Raw genomic sequence first — 23,776 nt, forward strand, 5'->3', positions numbered from 1 at the left:
ATCTGACAGAGGACTGATATCCAGAATATATAAGGAACTCAAGAAATTAGACATCAAAAGGACCAACAGTCCAATTGAGAAATGGGCTTTAGAACTAAACAGAGAATTCTCAACAGAGGAATCCCAAATGGCTGAAAGACATTTAAGGAATTGCTCAACTTCCCTAATCATCAGGGAAATGCAAATCAAGACAACTCTGAGATACCACCTTACACCTGTCAGAGTGGCTAAGATAAAAAACACTGAAGACACTTTATGCTGGAGAGGATGTGGAACTAGGGGAACTCTCCTCCACTGCTGGTGGGAATGCAAGCTTGTACAACCACTTTGGAAATCAATATGGCGCTTTCTTAGAAAATTGGGAATCAATTTCCCCCAAGATCCAGCTATACCACTCCTGGGCATATACCCAAGAAACGCTCAATCATACCACAAGAGCACTTGCTCAGCTATGTTCATATCAGCATTGTTTGTAATAGCCAAAACCTGGAAACAACCTAGATGCCCTTCAACTGAAGAATGGATAAATAAATTGTGGCACATATACACAATGGAATACTACTCAGCAGAGAAAAACAATGACATCACACGGTTTGCAGGCAAATGGATGGATCTAGGAAAAATCATCCTGAGTGAGGTAACCCAGACTCAGAAAGACAAATATGGTATGTACTCACTCATAGGAAGATGCTAGATGTGGAACGAGGATGACTGGACTGCTACTCACATCACCAGTGAGGCTACCTGGAAAACGGGACCCCCAAAAAAGACACGGAGAAATGGACGAGATCTACATGAACAGCCTGGTCATGAGTGGGAACAATGAAGGGCGACAGTCGAGGGAAAGAGAGTGGGAGATCCTAACTGCATGAAGAAAAGAGAGGGAGAACAAGGAATAGGAGACCATGGTAAATGAAGACCACATGAGAAGGTGAGAAGGGGAGGAAGCAGAGAGCTAGGGAGGCCCACGGAGATCCACAAAGATACCCCCGCAAAAGACTGCTGGCAATGGTCGCGAGACGGCAGGAACTGACCTACTCTGGTGATGGGATGGCCAGACACCCAGATAGTGGTGCCATAAACCCCATCCAAGGTCTGAGGAATCTGAAGGCAGACATCCACGGCTGGGCCCCTGGTGGAGCACTGGGAGTCTAATTAGTGAGAAAGAAGAGGGTTTATACGAGCGAGAATTGTTGAAGCCAAGGTTGGATAAAGCACCGGGACAAATAACCAAATGAATGGAAGCACAGGATCTATGAACCAAAGGCTGAGGGGCCCCCAACTGGATCAGGCCCCCTGAACGGGTGAGACAGTCATTTTGCTTGATCTGTTTGGGAGGCAGCTGTGCATTGGTGCCAGGTCCTGGGCTCGTTGCATGAGTTGGCTGTTTGAATCCTGGGACTTATGCAGGGACACTTGGCTCGGTCTGGGAGGGGGGAATGGACCTGCCTGGACTGAGTCTACCAGGTCAACCCCGGTCCTCGGGGGAGACCTTGATCTGGAGGAGGTGGGAATGGGGGGTGGGCTGGGGGGAGGGGTGGGCAAGAGGGGGAGAACAGGGGAATCTGTGGCTATTATGTTGAACTGAATGCTGTTGTAAAATAATAATAATAAAAAAAATGGAAAAAAAAAGTTAGAAAAAGGAAATAATGGAATTCACTACAGCAATGTCACAGTCCTGAGACAGACAGCAGCCAGGGCTTGTTAAAATGAACTCCTAGTCAAAATGACCCTGTGTGGAAGCAGCTGTGGCCTTCTTCTGAACCTGCCTGCTCAGAGGCAAAAGAAGCCTTGTTCTTAGGTTACAGTTGCTCAGCAGAGCCATCCAACTAAGAGCAGTGACCACAGTGCTGATAGGTGACTTTTCCTTTGTGTTTTCTGTATTTATATTCTCTCTCCATTGTGAGTGTGAGAATAGCAGAACTCTATATGAATGTTTACAGACTCCCCAAGTAAAATACCCATGCTTCTGTTGCTTAGGCAAAGCATTGCTTTGGAAATGACTCCCACATTCTTCTTGCCTCCTTCAGGTAAGAAATCTTTTTCAGATCTTCTGTCTTGCGTCTTGTGAGGACTGTTTTTGGTACCCAAACTGACTAGCTCTGGAATTAACTAATGCACAAAGAATTGGGTAAGGATAAGAAAAGCTTTTAGGGACCTGCTTTAAAGACTTTCTCTCTGAGTCAAAAGGAGACACTACAACCAGTGGAGGAAAACTAGAAGTGAGGGGAGAGGGAGGAATCTACTCACACCGTGCTCTTTCAGTCCATCTTTTTATTGTTCCAAGTAAGCATCATCTCTACAGCGAGGGTCCCGGCCTATATACATTTAAAAACAATAATTCTTTGGTAATGCAAGGAGAGGTTTGAAATTCATACACAGATCAATAACTATCAAGTTTCACTTATGACACAAGGTCGGAGCGGCTAGTGAAAGTTTTCTGGTAAGGCCAACTGAGAATTAAATCCACAAAAGAAATCTGAGGGAGGATTTCCTGTGCTCAAACTACATTCCTAAATGTGGCTACATATAAGTTAAAAACAATCTATTAATCAGTGAAAATCATGAATAAGGTAAAACTGTCTTTTCCACCTGCTCTGCTTCCAAAGGTCTCTCATGAGCCATTTTTGCACAGGCAGGGTAAGCATCCTTGGTTACTAGGCAACCTGCCTAAGCAGTAGAGGAAGATAGGCAGCTTTTGGTCTGCTGTAGCACTTTTGCTATAATCAGTTGCTTAAAAGGAACTTCTTAGATCTAAAGATTACACCTATTGCTTAAAGATGCAGAATCATGATAGAATTAAGCTTAATTTGTATAAGAAACAGAACCTGGCACCTTCCAGCCCCTCTGGCCATGGAGGGTTCTTGGGAAAGTTTACTCATCTCCAGGTACTAACAAATGACTGATTACCTTTTCCACTATATCTCAGTGTTTACAAGCAATAAATCTCTAAGCTAAAGTCTTGTGTTAATAAACTGAGGTGAAAGTAAGTATAAGGAGTTAAGAGTTTAGGGTTAGTGAGGTTAATTCAGGATAGTTTTTCTTATCTTCAGGTGAGGTAAAGCCAGAGTACATTTTTTTCTATCTAAAGGTTGCAAATCAACAATATGCTCATACTTTGTCCTTGAATGTCTGAAAATTTTGCCTGTGTAACTGTTTTCACACATAACTGTGGAAAGTTATCAATATACCCCAACTGCATAGGGGAAACTGCCCAATAATGATCAATTACACTGCTAGAAGCTCTTGTGAAATGAATTCCATGGTAGTAACATATGAGAAACCTACAATTTCACACAAGAAATTCACTGCAGGAAACAGCCAATACATTGAAAAGGCAATATCTCCAAAACACCTTGCTTTTGGGCTTGTAACTCCTCTACCAGAGCCCCCAGTTCTATTGGGTTAGACTTGTCAATGATGGCTGAATCCTCACTTCATATTTTTGTGGCTGACAGCACTTGGGTATACTTGTGAGAGATTATTCTTAATTAAAATTTTGAAATGGGAAGACCCTTCATTAATCTGGATCTTCAAGGTAATTTGATCCACCTTTAATCTTGACCAGACCTTCTGGTGACAGCCTATACATATAAGAATATTGAAGAAGGAAGCTCATTCTCTTTGCCTAGGAAGGTCATTCATTTACTCTCTTTAGAACCCAATTTTTAGGAATTCTGGTGTATACTGAAGACCATTCGAGACATCCATCCTCATGGATTGAAGAAGTACTGAATTCTTCAACATTTCATTGGTAGACAGCCAATGTTGGACTAGCTGGACCACAGACTGTGAGACATTCTAATAAATTCACTTTCTACCTACATAGGGAGACTGATTCTATCAGATCTGTTCAAGCAGAGAATGTTACTAATACAGTTTCTGTTTTTTGTTTTGTTTTGTTTTCACTTGCCCAGAGGAAGATGTTGTACCTAAGAGTAGTGCTCATAAAGAAACTTGTTCCATTTCTCTTTAAGTATTCAACTTATTGTGAAGACTACACTTCATATTGTTGTTAAATTGTCAAGAGATTGATAGGAATTTTGGGAATAAAACTCCTAAAGCAATGAAACCATCATCCAGCCTTCTGATGGAAGAAAGATCTATCTTGTCTGTGATGTGATTCCTGCTTTTCTCTCTTGGTTGTCTAAAATCCCTGTGGCAACCAGGTAAAAAGTACCTGAGTTCATCAGACCTCAGTGTGAAGCCATAAAATAGACATTTCATTTTATGTCCTAAAATCTCTCTTTAATTGTTAATATTCTGGGCATCCTTCAACCTTGTGGAGAGGGGAATCACTCCCCTCCACACTGTGTAATGGGCTGTGCAAGCTAGTCACGTGGTGTCCAGGAGGAAGAAGGGGAAGTGCCTGTGGAGTGCAGGAATATAGCAAGGTCAGCTATTTGAGCCAGGGGCCAGTGCTGTTGTAATGGAAATCTCTGCAGATCTGGAAAAGGTCTGTGTCTTGGGTGGAAGGCAGGGCCAGGAACCACTCACTGTACAGAGTCTTTAAGCACACTGTTACCCTAAGGAAGGTGCTCTTGTTACTCAGGCCTCAGTAGCCAATCAGGCCCTCCAGTCTTACCTGCCAGTCAGAGGAGAGTGGTGGGGGTGGGCTTTCCAGGGCCAGGCTGCAGGCTTGTCTTTGTAACAGAGTGTATACCAGTGGTTTTGTGTGCTGCCTGTGCTGTTGGAAGGAGCAGAGGAGAGAGCATGGGTGAGCTGGGAAGTCACGGCATGGTGAGCAAGAGGCTGCTGTCCCTAGGTCAGGGGGAGCAAATGGTGAGCCTCAGAAGCCTGTGTGGCATGTGGCAGTCCTCCCTGGGGTTGGGTGGGACCCTGTAGCCAGATTCCCCATCCTGTGAGGTATCATGTGGTCCTTGCAACTCCCTGGACCCAGGTGTAGGACTCTGAATAACATTGCTCTGCGGACAGCCTCAGGATCTAAAGCAACCTTGCTCAGAGCATTGGGAACAGGAAGCTATGTGTAGAAACATCTTTGTAGTCAAGGTCAACATGCTTTTCATGCAGTCATAGAAGGCAGCTCTTAAATTTGTAGAGGCCTCATTTCTCTAATGATGAATTTGCAAATAATTTTATAGGAATTATAAATGGCAACTCTTGTGTTGAGTAGCACTCCCCACTAAGCTGTGATGTAGAGGAGTAGAATTGGTGATATAAAGGATTTACCAATGCTTAGGAGATAGTAAGTCATAGAGAGTAGAATTTAGCTAAGGGAGGCTGCCTCTAAAATACCACAAAGATAAGTATATGCTAACCAGGCCTGTTAGAGATTAAGATGATAGCATCCACATTTGTTCACCAAGATTGCCCAGGCATTTGGCCCCAAACTATGACAAAGGAGACACCCCTGATTTTCAAGCAGCCACTAGGTCCATCCTTATATCAAAGAAGAGGCCTCTGACAAGCTGCTCTGGGGGCACTACAGGGTCACAACCAACCTTAAGGCCTGGTATGCAATTAAGGTCTTAATTTTTTTTCGAAAAGCATGGTTCTGACAGATGGACAAGGTGACACCTATTTGAATAGGAAAACACTACTGTGTTGAATGATGGCCTGATCAACAAGACTTTTCCTCTAGGCCCTCACACAGAGAGAAGGAAGGTGCTTCAGAGAACCAGAAAAGGCCTGGAGTCTAGGACTTGGGAGCTTTTCCTAAAGACCTTATGTATTGAGAATAAAATAGAGCTCCTTCTTTAAAACCAGGAATATGCTAGGGAGAGCTGGTAATGATCTGGGGCCAGGACCTTTGTGAAGGGGTTGCTTTAGATCCTGAGAATACAACTCTTATTACCACAGGGCACTATGGTTATCAATCCCAAGGCCACTGTGTGCTTAGCCAGTAATGTTTCTGAGATACTCTGTGTTCTCCTTATGTAGCAGTGTGTGAAATGCCTCCTCCTGAGTTTGCACCATTGTATGGTAGCTTCTGCTGACTTCATAGAAGTCTCTCATTTTCTTCCATTTCCTACTGGAAGATGCTATTCTCCTTAAGAAGTTTACTTGGCATGAGGCATAACTTGTACAAGACCTCCCCATACCAGCCTTTATTTTTTCTGACTTCTACTTTTCCTACTCTTCTCATCCCCTGGATGAGGAGGTGCCTTCTCATCTCCTGGCACCTCTACCTCAGGACCCTGTCACTGAAGAATGACCTGCTGTTTCAGGTTAGTGTTGTACTTAGGAATAAATCTGGAATTATCTTTGCTGTGTGAGTTTCCCGTCTGCCTAAGTGGCTAGACTTGCAATCTCCTAATCCTATTTAAATTGTTCAAAGTGTAACTGGAGCCTGAACCTAAAAGAAACTTAAGGATGACAGAACATGTGGAATGCAAAATCTGTTCCAGGCTGGCTCCTCATTGAGCATTAGTCAGAAATGGATACATGTTATCATTAATAAAATTTTTCTATTTTAATCTCAAGTGTATGGAGTGATTTCTCCTTTGGAAGGCATATTAATTCTTTTTTTTTTTTTTTTTTTTTTTTTTTTTTTTGGTTTTCCGAGACAGGGTTTCTCTTGTGTAGCTTTGCGCCTTTCCTGGATCTCACTTGGTAGCCCAGGCTGGCCTCGAACCCACAGAGATCCGCCTGGCTCTGCCTCCCGAGTGCTGGGATTAAAGGCGTGCGCCACCACCGCCCGGCGGCATATTAATTCTTGAACAGCTGCACCTCCAGCTATTTAGAAATTTTTTTCTGAAACACTTTTATATTGATTCAAGTGCCCTTGATTCCAGTACGTTGGTCCCCACATCGATGACCTTGGTTTCCATGATCAAACATTAGAAATTCTTAAATTAAATGACTCTACCACCTCAGAGATTTAAAATTACCCATTTGTGTCATGTAGTTGACTATCTATTGCAGTCATAGGAAAAAGATCTGCATGTGGTGTATGGCTTATGCCTTCAGATGAGAATAGGAGGAATAGTTTATTGTGTGTACTTCAGGGGGAAACAGGGTTGGCAATCAGCTGCTGGAGTCACCATTATGAAAGAGGACCTTACTGTTTCAGGGTGAGTGATTTTGTATTTTTCCAGCATATTTTAATTCATATCATGAACACAGACCAGATTGGTGGGTGTACAATTTGAGAAAGTTAGTTTGAGCCAATGAATATTGAATTTCCAATTAGACAACTCTCCTTTGCAGATATGTTCAGTTCTACTTGACAGAATTATGTCAGCTTAGAAGACTGAGAAATAGACCATTGCCTGTAACTCTGTGTGTCAAGTTCCAGATCTCAGTAGCTAACATGTGCATATGGGCAAGATCAGTCAGTCTCTTATTAATTGCATTTCCTCAACTAGGGAAGATTCTACTCTTTTTTAAAGTCAATATAGCTAATATAGCTCATTTTTTATCTTAAAAATAAAGTACTTTTATCATGCTAAAAGACTATTATTTTTTTAATTTCATTTTCTTTGAATGCACTTCTTCTGTCAGACGTGACATTAGTAAAGATCTTTCCCATTCTATAGGCTGTTGTATTGTCTTATTGACTGTGTCCTTTGCCCTGCAAAAGCTTTCAGGAAGTCCCATTTATTAATTGTAGAGAGCTGATCTCCAAAATATATAAAGAATTCAAAAAACGAGACCTCAAAATATCGAACAATAAAATTAAAAATGGGCTAAAGAGCTAAACAGAATTCTCAGTAGAAGAATCTCAAATGGTTGAAAGACTTTTAAGGAATTACTCAACATCCTTAGTCATCAGGGAAATGGAGATCAAAATGACTCTGCGATACCTCATTACACCTGACAGAATGGCTATGATCAAAAATATTGAAGATGGCTTATGTTGGAGAGGATGAACACTCTTGCACTGTTGGTGGAAATGCAAACTTGTTCAACCACTTTGGGAATCAGTATGGTGGTTTCTCAGAAAATTCTCAGTCTACCTCAAGACCCAGCTATACCACTCTTGGGCATATACCCAAGGAATGTTCAATCATACCACAAGGACACATGCTCATCTATGTTCATAGCAACATTATTCATAATAACCAGAACTTGGAAACAACTTAGATGCCACTCAACCAAACAATGGATAAAGAAAATGTGCCACATATACACAATGGATTCCTGCTCAGCAGTTAAAAAAATATCATCATAAAGTATGCAGACAAGTGGATGGAACTAGAAAAATATCATCCTAAGTGAGTAGCCCAAACCCAGAAGAATAAACATGGTGTGTACTCACTCATAAGTGGATACTAGATGTATAAAGCAAAGGATAATCAGACTACAACCCACAGCTCCACAGAAGCTAGATAACAAAGAGGACCATGAGGGGGACACATAGGTAGCCCAGAGATGGAGAAATAGATGAGATCTACATGAGCAAACTGGGGGTGTTGGGGGGATAATGGAGGGCAAGGAATGAGGTATGAGAACATAAGGAAATGGGAGGTTTGAGCTGGAACAGGGACAGAGTGGGAGAGCAAGGAAAGAGATACCATGATAAATGAAGACATTGTGGGAATAGGGAGAAACAGGGTACTAGGGAAGTTCCCAGGAATCCACAAGGATGACCTCACCTTGGACTACTAGCAATAGTTGAGAGGGTGCCTGAACTGGTCTATTCCAGTAAGTAGATTAGTGAATACCCTAACTGTCATCATAGAGCCTTCATCCAGTTACTGATGGAATCAAATGCACAGATCCATGGCCAGGTCCCAGGCTGAGCTCCAGGAATCCAATTGATGAGAGAGAGGAGGGATTCTATAAGCAAGGGACATTGAGATCATGATGGAAAAACATGGAGAGATGCCCGCCAAACTAGTGGACACACCTGAACGGTGAACCGATGGCTGAGGAGCCCTCATGGGACTAGACAAGGCCTTCTGGATATGGAAGACAGTTATTTAGCTTGAACTGTTTGGTGGGCCTCCAGGCAGGGTGATTGGTATCCATCCCTGGTGCATGAGCAGGCTTTTTGGAGCCCAGTGCCTAAGGTGTGACACTTTGGGCAGCCTTTTGCAGAATAAAGGGCTTTGGACCTACCTCAACTGAATGTACCAGTCTCTGCTGGCTCCCCATTGGAAACCTTGACTTGGAGGAGGTGGGAATGGGGAGTTAGTGGGGGGAAGGCTGAGGGATGGCAGGAGGGAGGAGGGGGTATCTGTGGTTGGTATGTAAAATGAATAGAAAATTTTTTAATAAAAATTTGAAAAATAGCACTATGTTGTTTTAGATGACAGTCTGCTGGAGAAGCCAGCAGGAACTTTCAAGAAGATTGTTACTATTAAAGAGAACTCCCTTGTTTTATAGCAGATGCTTATCAGCCCTATGTGTAAGGCTCCATCAGCTAAACCTTTAATTTATAGATGGATTGAGCAAAGTGATTTCTAGTACCAGGTTGCAACTTCATGCAGAGTCTGCTGCAAATCAGTTTGAAGCATGGCAGGGTCCATCACAACTTTGAAGCCAATTTTGGAGGAATCACCCATGTTTCACTGGTTCTGTAAACAGGAAAGATGCACAATTTAATGGTCATGATTTCTTCCACGGCATCAGTTTAGCACTGTTGTACACTTTTGTTTTTGTCAGAGTCAGAAACTGTGTGGAGGCTATGAGTGTTCATTGCATAAAGGTGTGAAGATGAAGCTGGGTTGCAATTTGAGACCATCAGATGTTGAAATACCCAAGCTATGGGACATCTGCCATGGAAAGCTGCATACATGGAGTGGAAGTAACAAAGGAGAGACATGTATGAAAAGTTGCAGTGTTAAAGATATCTAAGTCCTTTGAGAATGAAACCCCATGTATCTGAGACAGAGCAACAGTATTTGGTGTTTGCCCTGCTGAGTTTTAGTCTTACCTTGGTCCAATCTTGCCTCACTGTGTCCCTATTCCTCTACTTCCTTTCTTTATTAAAATTTATTTTCGGAGGCAGAGCCAGGCGGATCTCTGTGAGTTCGAGGCCAGCCTGGGCTACCAAGTGAGCTCCAGGAAAGGCGCAAAGCTACACAGAGAAACCCTGTCTCGAAAAACCAAAAAAAAAAAAAAATAAATAAAATAAAATTTATTTTCTCAGCCTGGGCTACCAAGTGAGTTCCAGGAAAGGCGCAAAGCTACACAGAGAAACCCTGTCTCGAAAAACCAAAAAAAAAAAAAAAAATTTTTTTTCTCACACAATACACCCCAAAATACAGTTTCCCCTTGTTCCACTCCTCTGTACCTCTCTCCCCTAAATCCCCTCCTCCTTCATTTCTCTTCACTAAAGGGCAGATCTCTCAGGCATATCAACAAAACATGACACAGCAAGTTATAGTATGATTAGGCACAAATTCTCATATCAAGGCTGGATTAGGCAACCCAGGAGGCGGAAAAGGATCTAAGAATAGGGAAAATCATCAGAGATACCCTCACTCCCACAAACATATCAAGGTAAAAAACCACAGTATGTATGCAGAGGACCTGGCACAGACCCATGCACGACCATGGTTGCTGCATGTGTCTCTTTGAGCCCCTTTCGTCCCTGCCTAGTTCATTTTGTGGACATGTTCTCCTGATGTCCTTGACCCCTCTGGGTCCTACAGTCCACCCTTATGCAGGGTTCCCAGAGCTCCAGGTAATATTTGGATGAGGATGTCTGCATCTGCTCCCATCAGCTGCAGGAGGAGGCCTCTCTGATGACAATTGGACTGGGTACTAATCTATGATAATAGAATATTGTTAGATATTAATTCATTGACTTTTTTTCTTTTTGGTCATTTGTATTTGGTTCTACCCTAGTTCTCTGAGCCATCCAACTTTTGGTTCTTATTCATCCAAGCAGTGTTGGGCATGGGCTTCCTCTTTGATCTTGGGCCTCAATTTAGTTCAGTAATTGGTTGATTACTTCACAAATTCCAAGACACCATTGCCCCAGAATATCTTGCAGACAAGGTAAGTGTGGGATGAACATTTTTGTGGCTAGGTTGGTGTCCCATTCCCACCACTGGGAGCCTTATATGGCTAGTTCAGGCTCCATATTCTCAAATATTTGGAGTCCTCATTAGAGTCACCCTGATAGCTTCCCGAAAGTTTCTATCATACTAGGTTTCCACATCTCCCCCTAATATCTCCCCTATTGCACTCACTTTTTCCTATATTCTCTCCCTCTGTCCCTCTGTTTCTTGATATTTTCTGTTCCTGCCCCCACTCCACCCATAAAATCTTTTCTATCTCCTCTTGCCAGGGAGATCCATGCATTCCTCTGCCTCCACAACCATCCTGGTTCCTTATCCTCTCTGGGTCTGTGGATTATATTGTTGGTATTGTTTATTTGACAGCTAATGTCTAATTATAAGTGAATAACATCACCTTTGTCTATGTAATTCTGGGTTGCCTCACTCAGAATAATAAACAACTCAAGAAACTAGATATCAACAAATAAAATGGTTCAATTAAAGAATATGGTACATATCTAAATGGAATTCTTAATAGAGGAATCTAAAATGGCTGAAAAACACTTAAGGAAATGTTAAACATCCTTGGCAATCAATGAAATGTAAATCAAAATTACTTTGATATTTGATCTTACACCTGTCAGAATGGCTAAGATGAATGACACAAGTGACAGCTCATGCTGGCCAGGATGTGGAACAAGGGGAACACTCCTCCACTGCTGGTGGGAGTGAAAACTTGTTCAGCCATTATGGAAATTAATATACCAGTTCCTCAGATGATTGGGAATCTATCTACCTCAAAACCCAGCTATTACCACTCTTGGGCATATATCCCCCAAATGTTTCTCCATCCTGCCACAAATACACTTGCTTAACTATGTTCAAAGCTGGTTTATTCATAATTGTCAGGAAGAGCTATGTCTGTATGAGATTGCATTGATGATTGATGTGGGAAGGCTCTTCCAGTGTGTTGGCAATATCTCTAAGCAAGTGGACCTGGGATGGATAGGAGAGCTGGCTGAGCACAAGACAGTGACAAAGCAAGTGAGAAGGCCAGGACACAGTGTTTGCCTGTGGTTTTAATCTTCATTTTCTATACCACAATGATGGATTGTGACCTGGCAAAATCAGCTAAATAAACTTACCTGAGATGATTTTGATTAGAGGATTTAATCACAGCAGCAGAGAAGCAAGTTAGAACAAAAAATGGAACACCAAAAGTGATTGTGTTGCTGGGAAGAATCTGGGAATGTTGTCCTTTAGAGGAATGTAGAAGATATTGGGACTTAAATGACAAAAGTCATAGAAAACTATACACAGAACTCAATAGGCTGTTCTTGTAGGATGAGGAAGATGAGACTCTTGAGAGTAATGCATACAGAGGAGGTCAAGGTCATAGATTTTAGTGAGAAGTAGACTCTAGGAAACATTAAGCTAGAGGTAATTTGTGTCTTATTTGGCCTAGAATCTTCCTTATTCTGTCCTTGCCCTGAGAAATTGAGTAAGGCCAAATTAAAAAGTAATGGGCTGATTTCTTAGATGGAATATTGAATCTGTTTCTTACTTATTACTGATGACTCATTCAAGTCTACAGTGAAAAAAGCAATACTTTTTTCAGAAACCAGTGACAATGAAAAGGTAGTTTCTGATGGCAGTCATGTGCTGAAACAGATAGGAATTTTCAAGGAGATCACCATTAAAGAGAAGAAAGCCTATCTAGGTACCCTCAGGGCTTCATGTTAAGCCTTCAACTAATGAGAGGATTAGGCAAAGTGATTCCTATTCCCAGAAAGAAGCTTCATACAAAACCTGCTGCAAGTGTTGTCCAAACTCTGCAAGGTCCATCTCAATTAAGAAGCCAAACTTGTGCTGGTCCTTGAAATAAGAAAGAATCAAAATTTCTGGTCATGGATTACTGATCTGTGGTTTCAGTTTAGCACTTTTGCAGTCATCTATGTTTGGCAGAGCCAGAACCCCAGTGAGGATCCTGTGAAAGTTCATTGCTTGAAGCTTTGAGCATGAAGCCCAGGTTGCATTTTGAGCCCACAAAATGTTGAGATACCAAAGCTGTGAGACATCTGCCATGGAGAGCTGCATATAGGGAATGGAAGTAGCCAAAGAGATATATGAGAAATTTCAGGAAAATGAGACACCTAAGCTTTGAAATGGAAGCCTCATATGTCTGAGACAGAGGTGCTGGATTTGGTGTTTACCCTGCTGAGTTTCAGGCTTGCCTTGGTCCAGTCTTCACTTACTGTGTTCTACTTCCTCTTTGGGAATGGTAATGAGTAGTCTGTGCCAGTGTATGTTGGAAAGATGTAACTCCTTTTCTGATTTTACAAGATGTCAGAGTGAAGGAATCACCGAGTGTCCAAAGAGACCTTGAACATTTGAAATTGTAGGTGCTGTTGAAGACTATGAGGATCATTGAAGATAGACTAAATGCGTTTTGATCATGGGGTGACCATAAGCCTATGTTCAGAATGTTTTCAATTGAATGAAAACCCTCCCAGATAGGATAATGTATTTGAATATTTCTCTCTCCTTGGTGGCTTTCTTTTGTGTGCTTGGGGAACCTTTAGTAGGAAGAGTCCTTATGGATGAAATTCCTCACTGTGGAAGGAATTTGAGTGTCTTTAGCTTCAATCCATTTCCTATGCAGCTGTACCCCCAACCACAGCAACAACCTCTACAATGAGGAAGTCACCAGACACACACCACAGCATAATCACACAGACACCTTTCCAGTCAGCACAGACACTTTCTACTGTTATCATGCCTCTAGGTACAACTCTATTATTACCAAAGTCCACCAACACTGGAATAGGATCATCAGTATCTCTAGGCCTCAGAAAAACAGACAGGACCTTGACAATACCTTCAACAGCATTAAGTACACATGAGGATACCATCCCATCATCTGGAACTGGGACACCCACTCTTCCTGAGAAGTCAGCTTTAACTCCACTTTTACTAAAACTAGACAAAGTCACTGACACAAACAAACCTTTACCCATGACAAGTTTGGCAGTTATAAACACCTCTTCACCAACCACAGCCACCCTGAGGAAAACTGTTCACAGCAAAGTCCTGTCTGAGACTCAGGAAAATGATACTGTAACTGTTTCCCCAACTCCAACAACAATGTCCACAATGAGCAAGCCACCGGACCCATATCACAGCACAGTCACACAGACAACATCCCAGCCAGCACAGATGGGCTCAAGCACAGGCATTGGTACAGCCCAGTCACCTGAGGATTCCACAGCCCTTGTCCTTAGCTAATATTCTTTGTGTCTGGCTGTCATGTCTTATACCACTGCTATACATGGTATCACTAAATCCTATAAGATATAGTTGAAACAATTGATATTCAGTACTAAGACATTTTGTAACCTGAGTTTTTGTCAATTTTTGTTTTTACTTTTGTTTTTGAAGAGAAGGTTTCTCTGTGCATCCCTGGCTGTCCTGAAAGTACATCTGTATACCAGGCTGACCTGAACTCAGAGATCCAAATTATTCTGGCTCTTATATCCTGTGATTAAATGTTGGCCATCATGCCTGGGCTTTTTTGTTTTTATATTATTGGGTGATGGGCTTGTTGTATAGGTATTTCTACATGTCAAGCATATGCTGTTTTGCTGAGCTTCACCCACATCTTGAATTTTGAATTATCGCAGAATGTATCATTCTCTTTCCCAGGATGACAGTACTCATGACATTAAAACTGCGTGAGCCCTTTGAGTCATTCAGTTGCAGCTATGTGACATTCTTCCTACCTATTATGTTGGTTTTCAATTCTTTTGTGGAATGTGCATCTTTTGCTTGTATGCATGGATATGCACCACATGTGTGCCTGGTCCTCACAGCAATCAGAAGATAGTTTCACGACCCCTGAACTTGTAGTAATGGATAGTTGTAAGCCCCCATTTATGATGAGCCCAACTGACTGTAAGACCAACAAGAGCTCTTAAATATTGAGCCATTTCTACTGTCCTATGTTATTGTTTATGATCAACATTTATATTGCTAATGTTTTCATCTGTTCACTTGTAACTTTAAACATGCATTCCCTTTTAGTAAGATCTTATTATTGTTATAATTTAAACTGGTTTCTGGAAGATCAAAACAGAACTGGAGTGTATGCATAATTCTTTGTAGAAACTTCCATAGAAACCTGCAAGTTCTTTCTACCTTTCTTGTACAATTTATTTTTATGGGGGAGAAAGGGTCTTACTCATATATAACTGGCTAACCTGAAATTCATTGCATAGGCAGGCTGTCAGCAAACTCAATTAAATTCTCCTGCCTTTGCCTTGTGAGTGCTGGGATTAAAGACTTGAGCCAGTACACCCAACTTGCCCATCTTTTTTGTAGTTAGTAATTGTTCATTCAATTTCTCTAATGTGTATTTTGATCTGTTTGCTTGCTTCTCTCTTTATATCTCTCTTTTTAAAAAAAAATTTTTTTTGGTTGTGAGCCTAGCTGGGTGTTGGTGGCGCATGCCTTTATTCCCAGCACTCAGGAGCCAGAGCCAGGAGGATCTATGAGAGTACGAGGCCAGCCTGGTCTACAGAGCGAGATTCAGGAAAAGTGCAAAGCTACACAGAGAAACCCTGTCTCAAAAAACCAAAAAAAAAAAAAAAAAAGATTCATTCATTTATTTATTATGTATACAGTGTGCTGTCTGCATGTCTGCATGCAGGCCAGAAGAGGGTACCATATCTGATTACAGATGGTTGTGAGCCATGTGGTTGCTGGCAATTGAACTCAGGACCTCTGGAAGAACAGTCAGTGCTCTTAACCACTGAGCCATCTCTCCGGCCCCTCTTTGTATCTCTTAATAGGCATTACTCCTGCAAGGCTATATCCTAGACAAAATGTTTAGAAATGACAGATGTAAACCTCATTGTTCAGTTTTTGTTTTCTAAAATGAGTTGATGATTAGAACTTTTGTGTCATGGAATAATTGTGGAGAGCCCCAGAATTATATGAATATACTGCCAAAGAAGTGTACATCACCATGCTGTCAGTATCACACTTTCTGTTGTACACATGTATGGGATATTTTAGACTGCAGTGACCTATGATGATGTGCATATTGACTTCACGTGGGAGGAGTGGACTTTGATGGATCCTTCCCAGAAGAATCTCTACAAAGATGTAATGTGGGAGACCTACAGAAACCTTACTGCTGTAGGTAAGACTGAATTTTTTTTATCACATTTTAAAATAAGGGGACAAGTCTTCCTTAGTTATTGATACACTTTTGTAATTTCAATTGAGAAAGAAGAATGAGGTGAGTAAATCTGGCATTGATCTAAGATTAACTACAGATAATAACTTTTGTAGAGTTTGCCATAATATGTATTTTTTGGCACTGTATTTTAGGCTACAGTTGGGAAGACCATGATATTGAAGAATGTTGTCAAAGTTCTGGAAGACTTAGAAGGTACTTTTCATGTGCTGGCTGATATAAATGTGCCTATGGAGAAATTTTAATGTGTCCCAGAAGTTTTAAATAAAAGCAACAATGTAAATAAGCACAGTTTAAAGTGTACTGATGATTGTTAAATTCTCACAAAACCAAATACCTCAATGTCAGAAAGCTGATATGTGTTTGCAAGGCATTCTTCTAAGAAAGAACACAGTGAAACAATGCCTTCACCGATATTCCTATTTTAATTACAGCTCCATGATAGTTCTGTTGTTGAACAGCCAATCTGTTTAATTTCATGCAACTCAGATATTGTAAAAGGAATATGTGTTGGATAGGTGATACGTATAAATCCAAGTATATATCTATGAGGAACAGAAAGTCAAGTTGTGTGAATGCAGTGTGGAAACATTTTATTTGTTTGTTTTCCTTTATCAGTATATCATACACAACTCTGGATACAAGCCATGTGAGCATATGAAGGATGAAACATAACTCTCTCACACACAGAATAATTAGAAGATAAGTAATACTCCCCACTTTGAGTAGAATTTTTGGATGTGATACAAGTTTAAGTTTAATTATTTTTCCAACTTCATTGGGAATACAACAAGACACCCAGACTGGAGAAAAGCTCTATGAATATTGGAATGTATAAATATGTCTGTTGTCCTGGTTCACTTTGCAAGTGGAGTATGACTCTCACTTTTGGAAAACTTATGAGTGCAATAAGTATGTTAAAGCTTTGAGTTCTTCTAGTTCTTTTCAAATATGTGAAGAATCTCATATAGACAAAAGATTCTATAAATGTGGACCCTATAAAAGGCTCTTACCATTACAGATACCTTCAAAGACACAAAACAGCCCTAAATGAAGGGAAACACTATGAGTGTAAACTTTATGTTCTCATTTGTCTTAAAAATTAGACAAAATTGTAAAGTTAATTCATACAGATATAAATATTCATCAGTGTACTGAATGTGATAAAGCTTTTACATGTGCCAATTATCTTTACAGGTACAAAAAAAATCATATTGGGGAAAAACCCTCTGAATATACTCAATGTGCAAAAGCATTTTTATATTACAGTCATCCTCAGAATAATGAAAGTATTCATACTAGAGAGAAACTTTATAGTTGTATTCAATATGATGAAGCCTTTTCATACAACATTAGTCTCCAAATACATAAAGAAACACATACTGGAGAGAAAATGAGTGAGAGTAATCAGTGTGGTAAAGCCTTCACAAGTCATGATCATTTTCAAATACATAAAAGAACACATACTGGGGAGAAACCCTATGAATGTAATCAATGTGGTAAAGCCTTTGCATGTACCAGTAGACTCCGAAGACATGAAAGAAGACATACTGGAGAGAAACCCTATGAATGTAATCAGTGTGGTAAAGCCTTTACATGTACCAGTAGTCTCCAAAGACATGAAAGAACACATACTGGAGAGAAACCCTACAAATGTAATCAATGTGATAAAGCCTTTTCACAACACAATACTCTCCAAATACATAAAAGAACACATTCTGGAGAGAAACCCTACAAATGCAATCAATGTGATAAAGCCTTTTCAGGACCCAGTAATCTTCACATGCATAAAAGAACACATTCTGGAGAGAAACCCTACAAATGTAATCAATGTCATAAAGCCTTTGCATGTGCCAATAGTCTCCAAAGACATGAAAATATACATTCTAGAGATAAACCCTACAAATGTAATAAATGTGGTAAAGCATTTGCATGTGCCACTAGTCTCCAAATACATGAAAGAACACATTCTGTAGAGAAATCCTACAAATGTAATCAATGTGATAAAGCCTTTTCACAACACAGTTATCTCCAAATGCATGAAAGAACACATACTGGAGAGAAACCCTACAAATGTAATCAATGTGATAAAGTCTTTTTACGACACAGTCGTCTCCAAATACATGAAAGAATGCATTCTGGAGAGAAACCCTACAAATGTAATCAATGTGATAAAGCTTTTACATGTGCCAGTACTCTCCAAATGCATGAAAGAACACATACTGGAGAGAAACCCTACAAATGTAATCAATGTGATAAAGCCTTTTTACGACACAGTCATCTCCAAATACATGAAAGAATACATTCTGGAGAGAAACCCTACAAATGTAATCAGTGTGATCAAGCCTTTGCATGTTCTAGTCGTCTCCGAAAACATGAAAGAACACATTCTGGAATGAAACCCTACAAATGTAATCAATGTGATAAAGCCTTTTCACAACACAGTCATCTCCAAAGACATGAAAGAACACATTCTGGAGAGAAACCCTACAAATGTAGTCAATGTCATAAAAACTTTTCACTACACAGTCTTCTCCAAATGCATGAAAGAACACATTCTGGAGAGAAACCCTACAAATGTAATCAATGTGATAAAGGCTTTGCATGTGTTGGTAGTTTCCAAGTACATGAAAGAAAACATACTGGAGAGAAACCCTACAAATGTAATCAATGTGATAAAGCCTTTTTACAACACTGTCATCTCCAAATACATGAAAGAACACATTCTGGAGAGAAACCCCATGAATGTAATCAATGTGGTAAAGGCTTTGCATGTTCCAGTAGTCTCCGAAGACATGAAAGAACACATACTGGAGAGAAACCCTACAAATGTAATCAATGTGACAAAGCCTTTTCCCGACACAGTTATCTCAAAAGACATGAAAGAACACATTACTGGAGAGACGTCCTACAAATGTAATCAACGTGATAAAGGCTTTTCACAACACAGTAACCTTTAAATTCATGAAAGAATTCATACTGGATAGAAACCCTATGAATGTAATCAATATGGTAAAGCCTTTGCATGTACCAATAGTTTCTGTGGACATGAAAGAACACATACTGGAGAGAAACCCTACAGATGTAATCAATGTAATAAAGGCTTTTCACAACACTGTCATCTCCAAACACATAAAAGAACACAATCTAGAGAGAAACCCCATGAATGTAGTCAATGTGATAAAAGCCTTTGCATGTGCTGGTAATCTCTGCATACATAAAGGAACTCATACTGGAGAGGAACCTTACCTTACAAATGCAATCAATGTAATAAAGCCTTTATATGACACTTTCATGCCCAAATACAAGAGGAATGCATTCTGGACAGAAACTCTATGAATTTATTGAATGTGGCAAAACCTTTGTATGTCTCAACAATCTCAGAATACATAAATGAATACATACTGGAGAGAAACCCTAAAACTGTAATCAGTGTGGTAAAGCCTTTGCAATTCAAGGTCATCTTTAGATACATAAAAGAACATATACTGGAGAGAAACCCTATGAATCTAATCAATGAGATAAAGCCTTTTCAAAACACAATCACCTTCAAATCCATAAAATAGCACATACAAGAAAGAAACCCTATGAATATTATCAATGAGGTAAAACTTGGATGTGCCAGTAGTCTCTGAATACATAAAGGAACTCACACTATTGAGAAGCCCTTCAAATGTAATTAGTGTGATAAAGCCTTTTCATGCCACAGTCCTCTCTAAATACATGAAAGAATACATTCTAATGAGAAACCCAATGAATGAAATTAATGTGGTTAAGCCTTTACATGTGCCAGTAGTCTCCAAATATTTAAAAGAACAAGTATTGGAATGAAATCCTGTGAATGTAATCCATGTGGTGAAACCTTTTCACAACAGACCAGTCTTCAAGTACATGAAAGAACACATACTGGAGAGAAAAGCTATGAATGTAATCAATGTGGTAAAGCCTTTGCATGTGCAGGTAGTCTCTGAATGCATAAAGAAACATATACTGGAGAGAGACTCTATGATTGTAATCAATATGTTAAAGCCTTTGCATGAATCAGCAGTCTTTGAAATCATGAGAAAAAAATCATACTCGGAAAAAAAACTATAAATGTAGTGAATGTGATAGTTTTGCAGTTTATATTAGTCTTTATACAAGAGTAAAACTCAATGTGTAATTTGTCTGTTAAGGCCTTTTCATTTTATAGTAGTCTTTGAGGACCTTAAAAAAAAAAAAAAAAAAAAAAACTAATACTGAGGGAAATCTGGCCATAAAGAATTTGGTAAGATCTTTACCCAACAGATTTACATTCAGTTACACAAGATTAGTCTGGAGAAAATATTTGACAAGTGTCACCAATCTGTTCAAGCATTATGATGACCCTCTTTTTCTATTTTCATTTTTAAACTCATATAAACAAAAACCTATGAATTTAAATGATGAGCTAGACCCTTTCTATTCCGCATTTCTCTTCAATTACATGAAATTAAGGCATCCAGGTATAAAACTTGATGTGTATTATTGCCTTTTCTGTTGCTGTGATAAAATATGTCTATGTCAACTTGTAGAGTAGTTGGCCCTTGGGTCCACAAAGATACAGGATCACCATGAAAGTGGCATGGCAACAAGTGTCAAACATGGCAGCTAAAGCAGGAAGCTAAGAATTCACATCTTCTACCTGTGGCATGAAGATGAAAGTGGGAACTGGAAATGGTGTGTGGATGTGAACTCTCATGTTCACTTCCAGGGACATACTTCTTCCTGCAGGGCTATCATCTAAATCTCCCCAAATTGTGGGAGGACTACCCACCACCCCCACATTTCCCCAGAGTGCTCTTGAGTAGGAGCAGCAGAAAATATTAGATAGAAGGATTTCGAGTGGGGAGAAACAGAAAATACAGGATAACCTTGAGAGAGCCTGGAACTTATTCCAACAGGCCTTGACTGTCTCTGCCCTAGGGTATTTACAGAAATGCCAAGAGTTGGAACAAAAGATGCTCCCCCCCCCCCAGCACAGCCCAGTACAGACGATCTCAGATACCTGCACTCAGACCCATGGTCCAACCATCCTCTCTATGCAGACCTGCTGGGTAAAGCCACTAGGAAACCTGAAAATGGGCCCTCACAGGTCCCCCTTTTTTAATATATGAAAAACAACTCCTCATTAATAGTTCATAGCAATCTCCATAGCTGTCACTTCTTCCAGTATGGGAATTGAGAATAATAAAGATGACATTTCTTTTTTGGATTGGGTCCAAGGTGACTACAGTAGTCTTAGCTGCATCCCGCCTTTTCTTAAACAAAAACTCTTAATGTATTTGCAAACTTAAAGAATCCCTTAGTTTCATCAGTAACATCAACAGGTTAACAAATTGTGCTATATATAGTTACAATTCCGTCAATCTTACATCTCAAATTAAACTCTTAACAGAACCATTTGAATTTCTTGCTAAGAGAACATAGGAAAAAATACTCATGTATTCACATCAAACTTAAATATTTCATTAACTTCAAACAAGGGTGGATTACTATCAATACATTCAACCTTAATTCACTCATAACTCCCTCTTTTCTTTATATTTTTTAAAACAAAATCTTGAACCTAGTTAGGAGAAAATCCAAACTTTTCCATTTAAACACAACACCAGTTCCATAAGTAAGTCCGTTTTTACATAAACATTTCCAATAAAAGTTCCATTTTTAACACAAAACATTTCATGAATCACCACAGTTAATAAGGCATATATGCATATGCAAAACTGTATCTCGAGCCTAGGTAGAAACAGTAAATTTCTTCATTTAAATAGTTCACTTTTTTAACACAAATAATTCCAGAAAACAGTTCCTAGGTCATCACCATAAGTAAATTCAAAATTATTCCATTGCAATGAAATCACTTTTGTTCATATCTTAAGTACCAAAATTTAAATAGTAAGTAAATCATGGTACTCGCTTTCCAAATATGAAGAAATGTTTTACAAGTAAAAACTTTTTGCAGCTAACAATTTTAGTTCAAACAAGCATCTCTGCAGCTTTCATTCTCCAGCCAAAGACATCTTTAGTTACAGTAGCATTTTAAACTGCACCGTTTTTGCTGCTAGCTCAGGTTTTTCTTTGCTGCATTGATTTTCCAATGGGTCTCAGTTGCAGATGCCTGTCTGTAATTGTTGCACAGGTTCTGGTGTCTGCAATTCTTAGCATCTTAGCAGCTTCTGGAGCTTTTGAAAATGCTCAGACTGCCAGCTTGATATATTAAGCATAGACTCCCATTCAAACATTTATACTTTTTCACCATATACATTAAACATACACTCACACTCAACATTTACACTTTTTTACTAACTCACATATAACATGTCAACGTATACTCATTTATGCTTCTTACAACCTAATATTCTTAAAGAAACTCCTTAGCAAATATATATTTACTTCTTACATTCTTATTTAAACTTACATTTACTTCTTATATTCTTATTTAAACTTACATTTGCAACTAGCATCTTTACTTTTTACAAGCTTATCATAGGACTACCTTTGCAAATATACTACATGTCTTTACTTTTTAATACTTATTACTACATGTCTTAAAGACATTCTATACATCTATTAGCATATATCTAACTTAGCAAACACCTAAATGATTTCTACCAAACTTATACTATAGCACTATTAGAAAGACTCTCTTAACACAACAGGAAGTACACAAATCATTTCTAAAGTTCAGAGTTTATAGTCAGCTTTGATATACAACACTGGGATTTAGTGAGTGTTGTTATTATGGAGTTGTAACACTTGTTGCTAAGGGACTGTAACATTCTTGAGATGAAGCCACACCCCAAAGTTGCTAAGTTCTTTCAGCCATTCTGAAACCAGCAGAGATGCGCTCTCAGTGGTAAATGATTTTTTAACTAGAGGCTGTCCCTTCACCCCACTTCATAATAGCTCCCCTAAGTGCTTCAATGTAGACAAATGTTTCTGTTTCAGCAGGACTTTTGATTTGCTCTACTGAAAAGCTTTGCTTCGGGCTGAGGGTGAAATGACCATATTGAACAGCTGTAAATCCCTTGGCAAAAATCTTACACAGCTATTAGGTGATAGAAAGTATTTCCCCAAAGGAGCCATAAAGCCAAAAAGTGGCATAGCTCCAAACTCCATTTCCTTACATTTTGCATTTACCAGGGACAAAACCTGTGAAACACTAATTCAGCCACGTTCATTCTAGTTCCTCTATGAGAATGTCATTGCAGCTGACCTTTCTTAGTTCCGTGCTCCTTACCAAATGCTCCAGTAGCCACCAAGCTTCATTCTCCTCTTGTGAAAAAACACAAACATGTCCTCGACCTTATATTAACACAGGATCAGGACCCTTCCATAATCCTGAGCAGGAATCTTTCTATTTCACTTGAGCAAAAGTCATTTTGGTACCACTGTGCCAAAATCTATCCATGGCAGACTGCTCACAGACATCCATATTCAAAAAATTCAGAATGAAAAGAGCATGATTTAATGCATTATGTGGTGATTGAGGGTAAATTTCTTCCTTTTTTACTTTTAGTTTTTGAAGCTGTATTTTAAGACTGCTATGAGCCTTTTCTACAATATCTTGTCCCTGAGGATTGTA

The 23,776-nt window shown here is 39.6% G+C and overlaps 1 protein-coding gene across 2 annotated transcripts in view; it reads left to right on the forward strand.

The window, feature by feature from the left end:
- LOC107400477 (uncharacterized) overlaps window positions 1–22,480 on the forward strand; it is a 35,048-nt gene extending 12,568 nt beyond the window's left edge. Inside the window, exons 2-4 of one of the 2 annotated variants that reach the window (XM_076573836.1) lie at window positions 15,987–16,113; window positions 16,305–16,365; window positions 17,368–22,479. In XM_076573836.1, the coding sequence (XP_076429951.1) occupies window positions 15,987–16,113; window positions 16,305–16,365; window positions 17,368–19,090 (1,911 nt within the window). In that variant the 3' untranslated portion in view covers window positions 19,091–22,479. Of the gene's footprint in view, window positions 1–15,986; window positions 16,114–16,304; window positions 16,366–17,367 lie in introns of both variants that reach the window. The other variant, XM_076573837.1, reaches the window with a different exon arrangement.
- The last annotated feature ends 1,296 nt before the right edge of the window (window positions 22,481–23,776 follow it).

This window comes from Peromyscus maniculatus, chromosome 6 (assembly GCF_049852395.1).
Source record: "Peromyscus maniculatus bairdii isolate BWxNUB_F1_BW_parent chromosome 6, HU_Pman_BW_mat_3.1, whole genome shotgun sequence".
Lineage (NCBI taxonomy): Eukaryota > Metazoa > Chordata > Mammalia > Rodentia > Cricetidae > Peromyscus > Peromyscus maniculatus.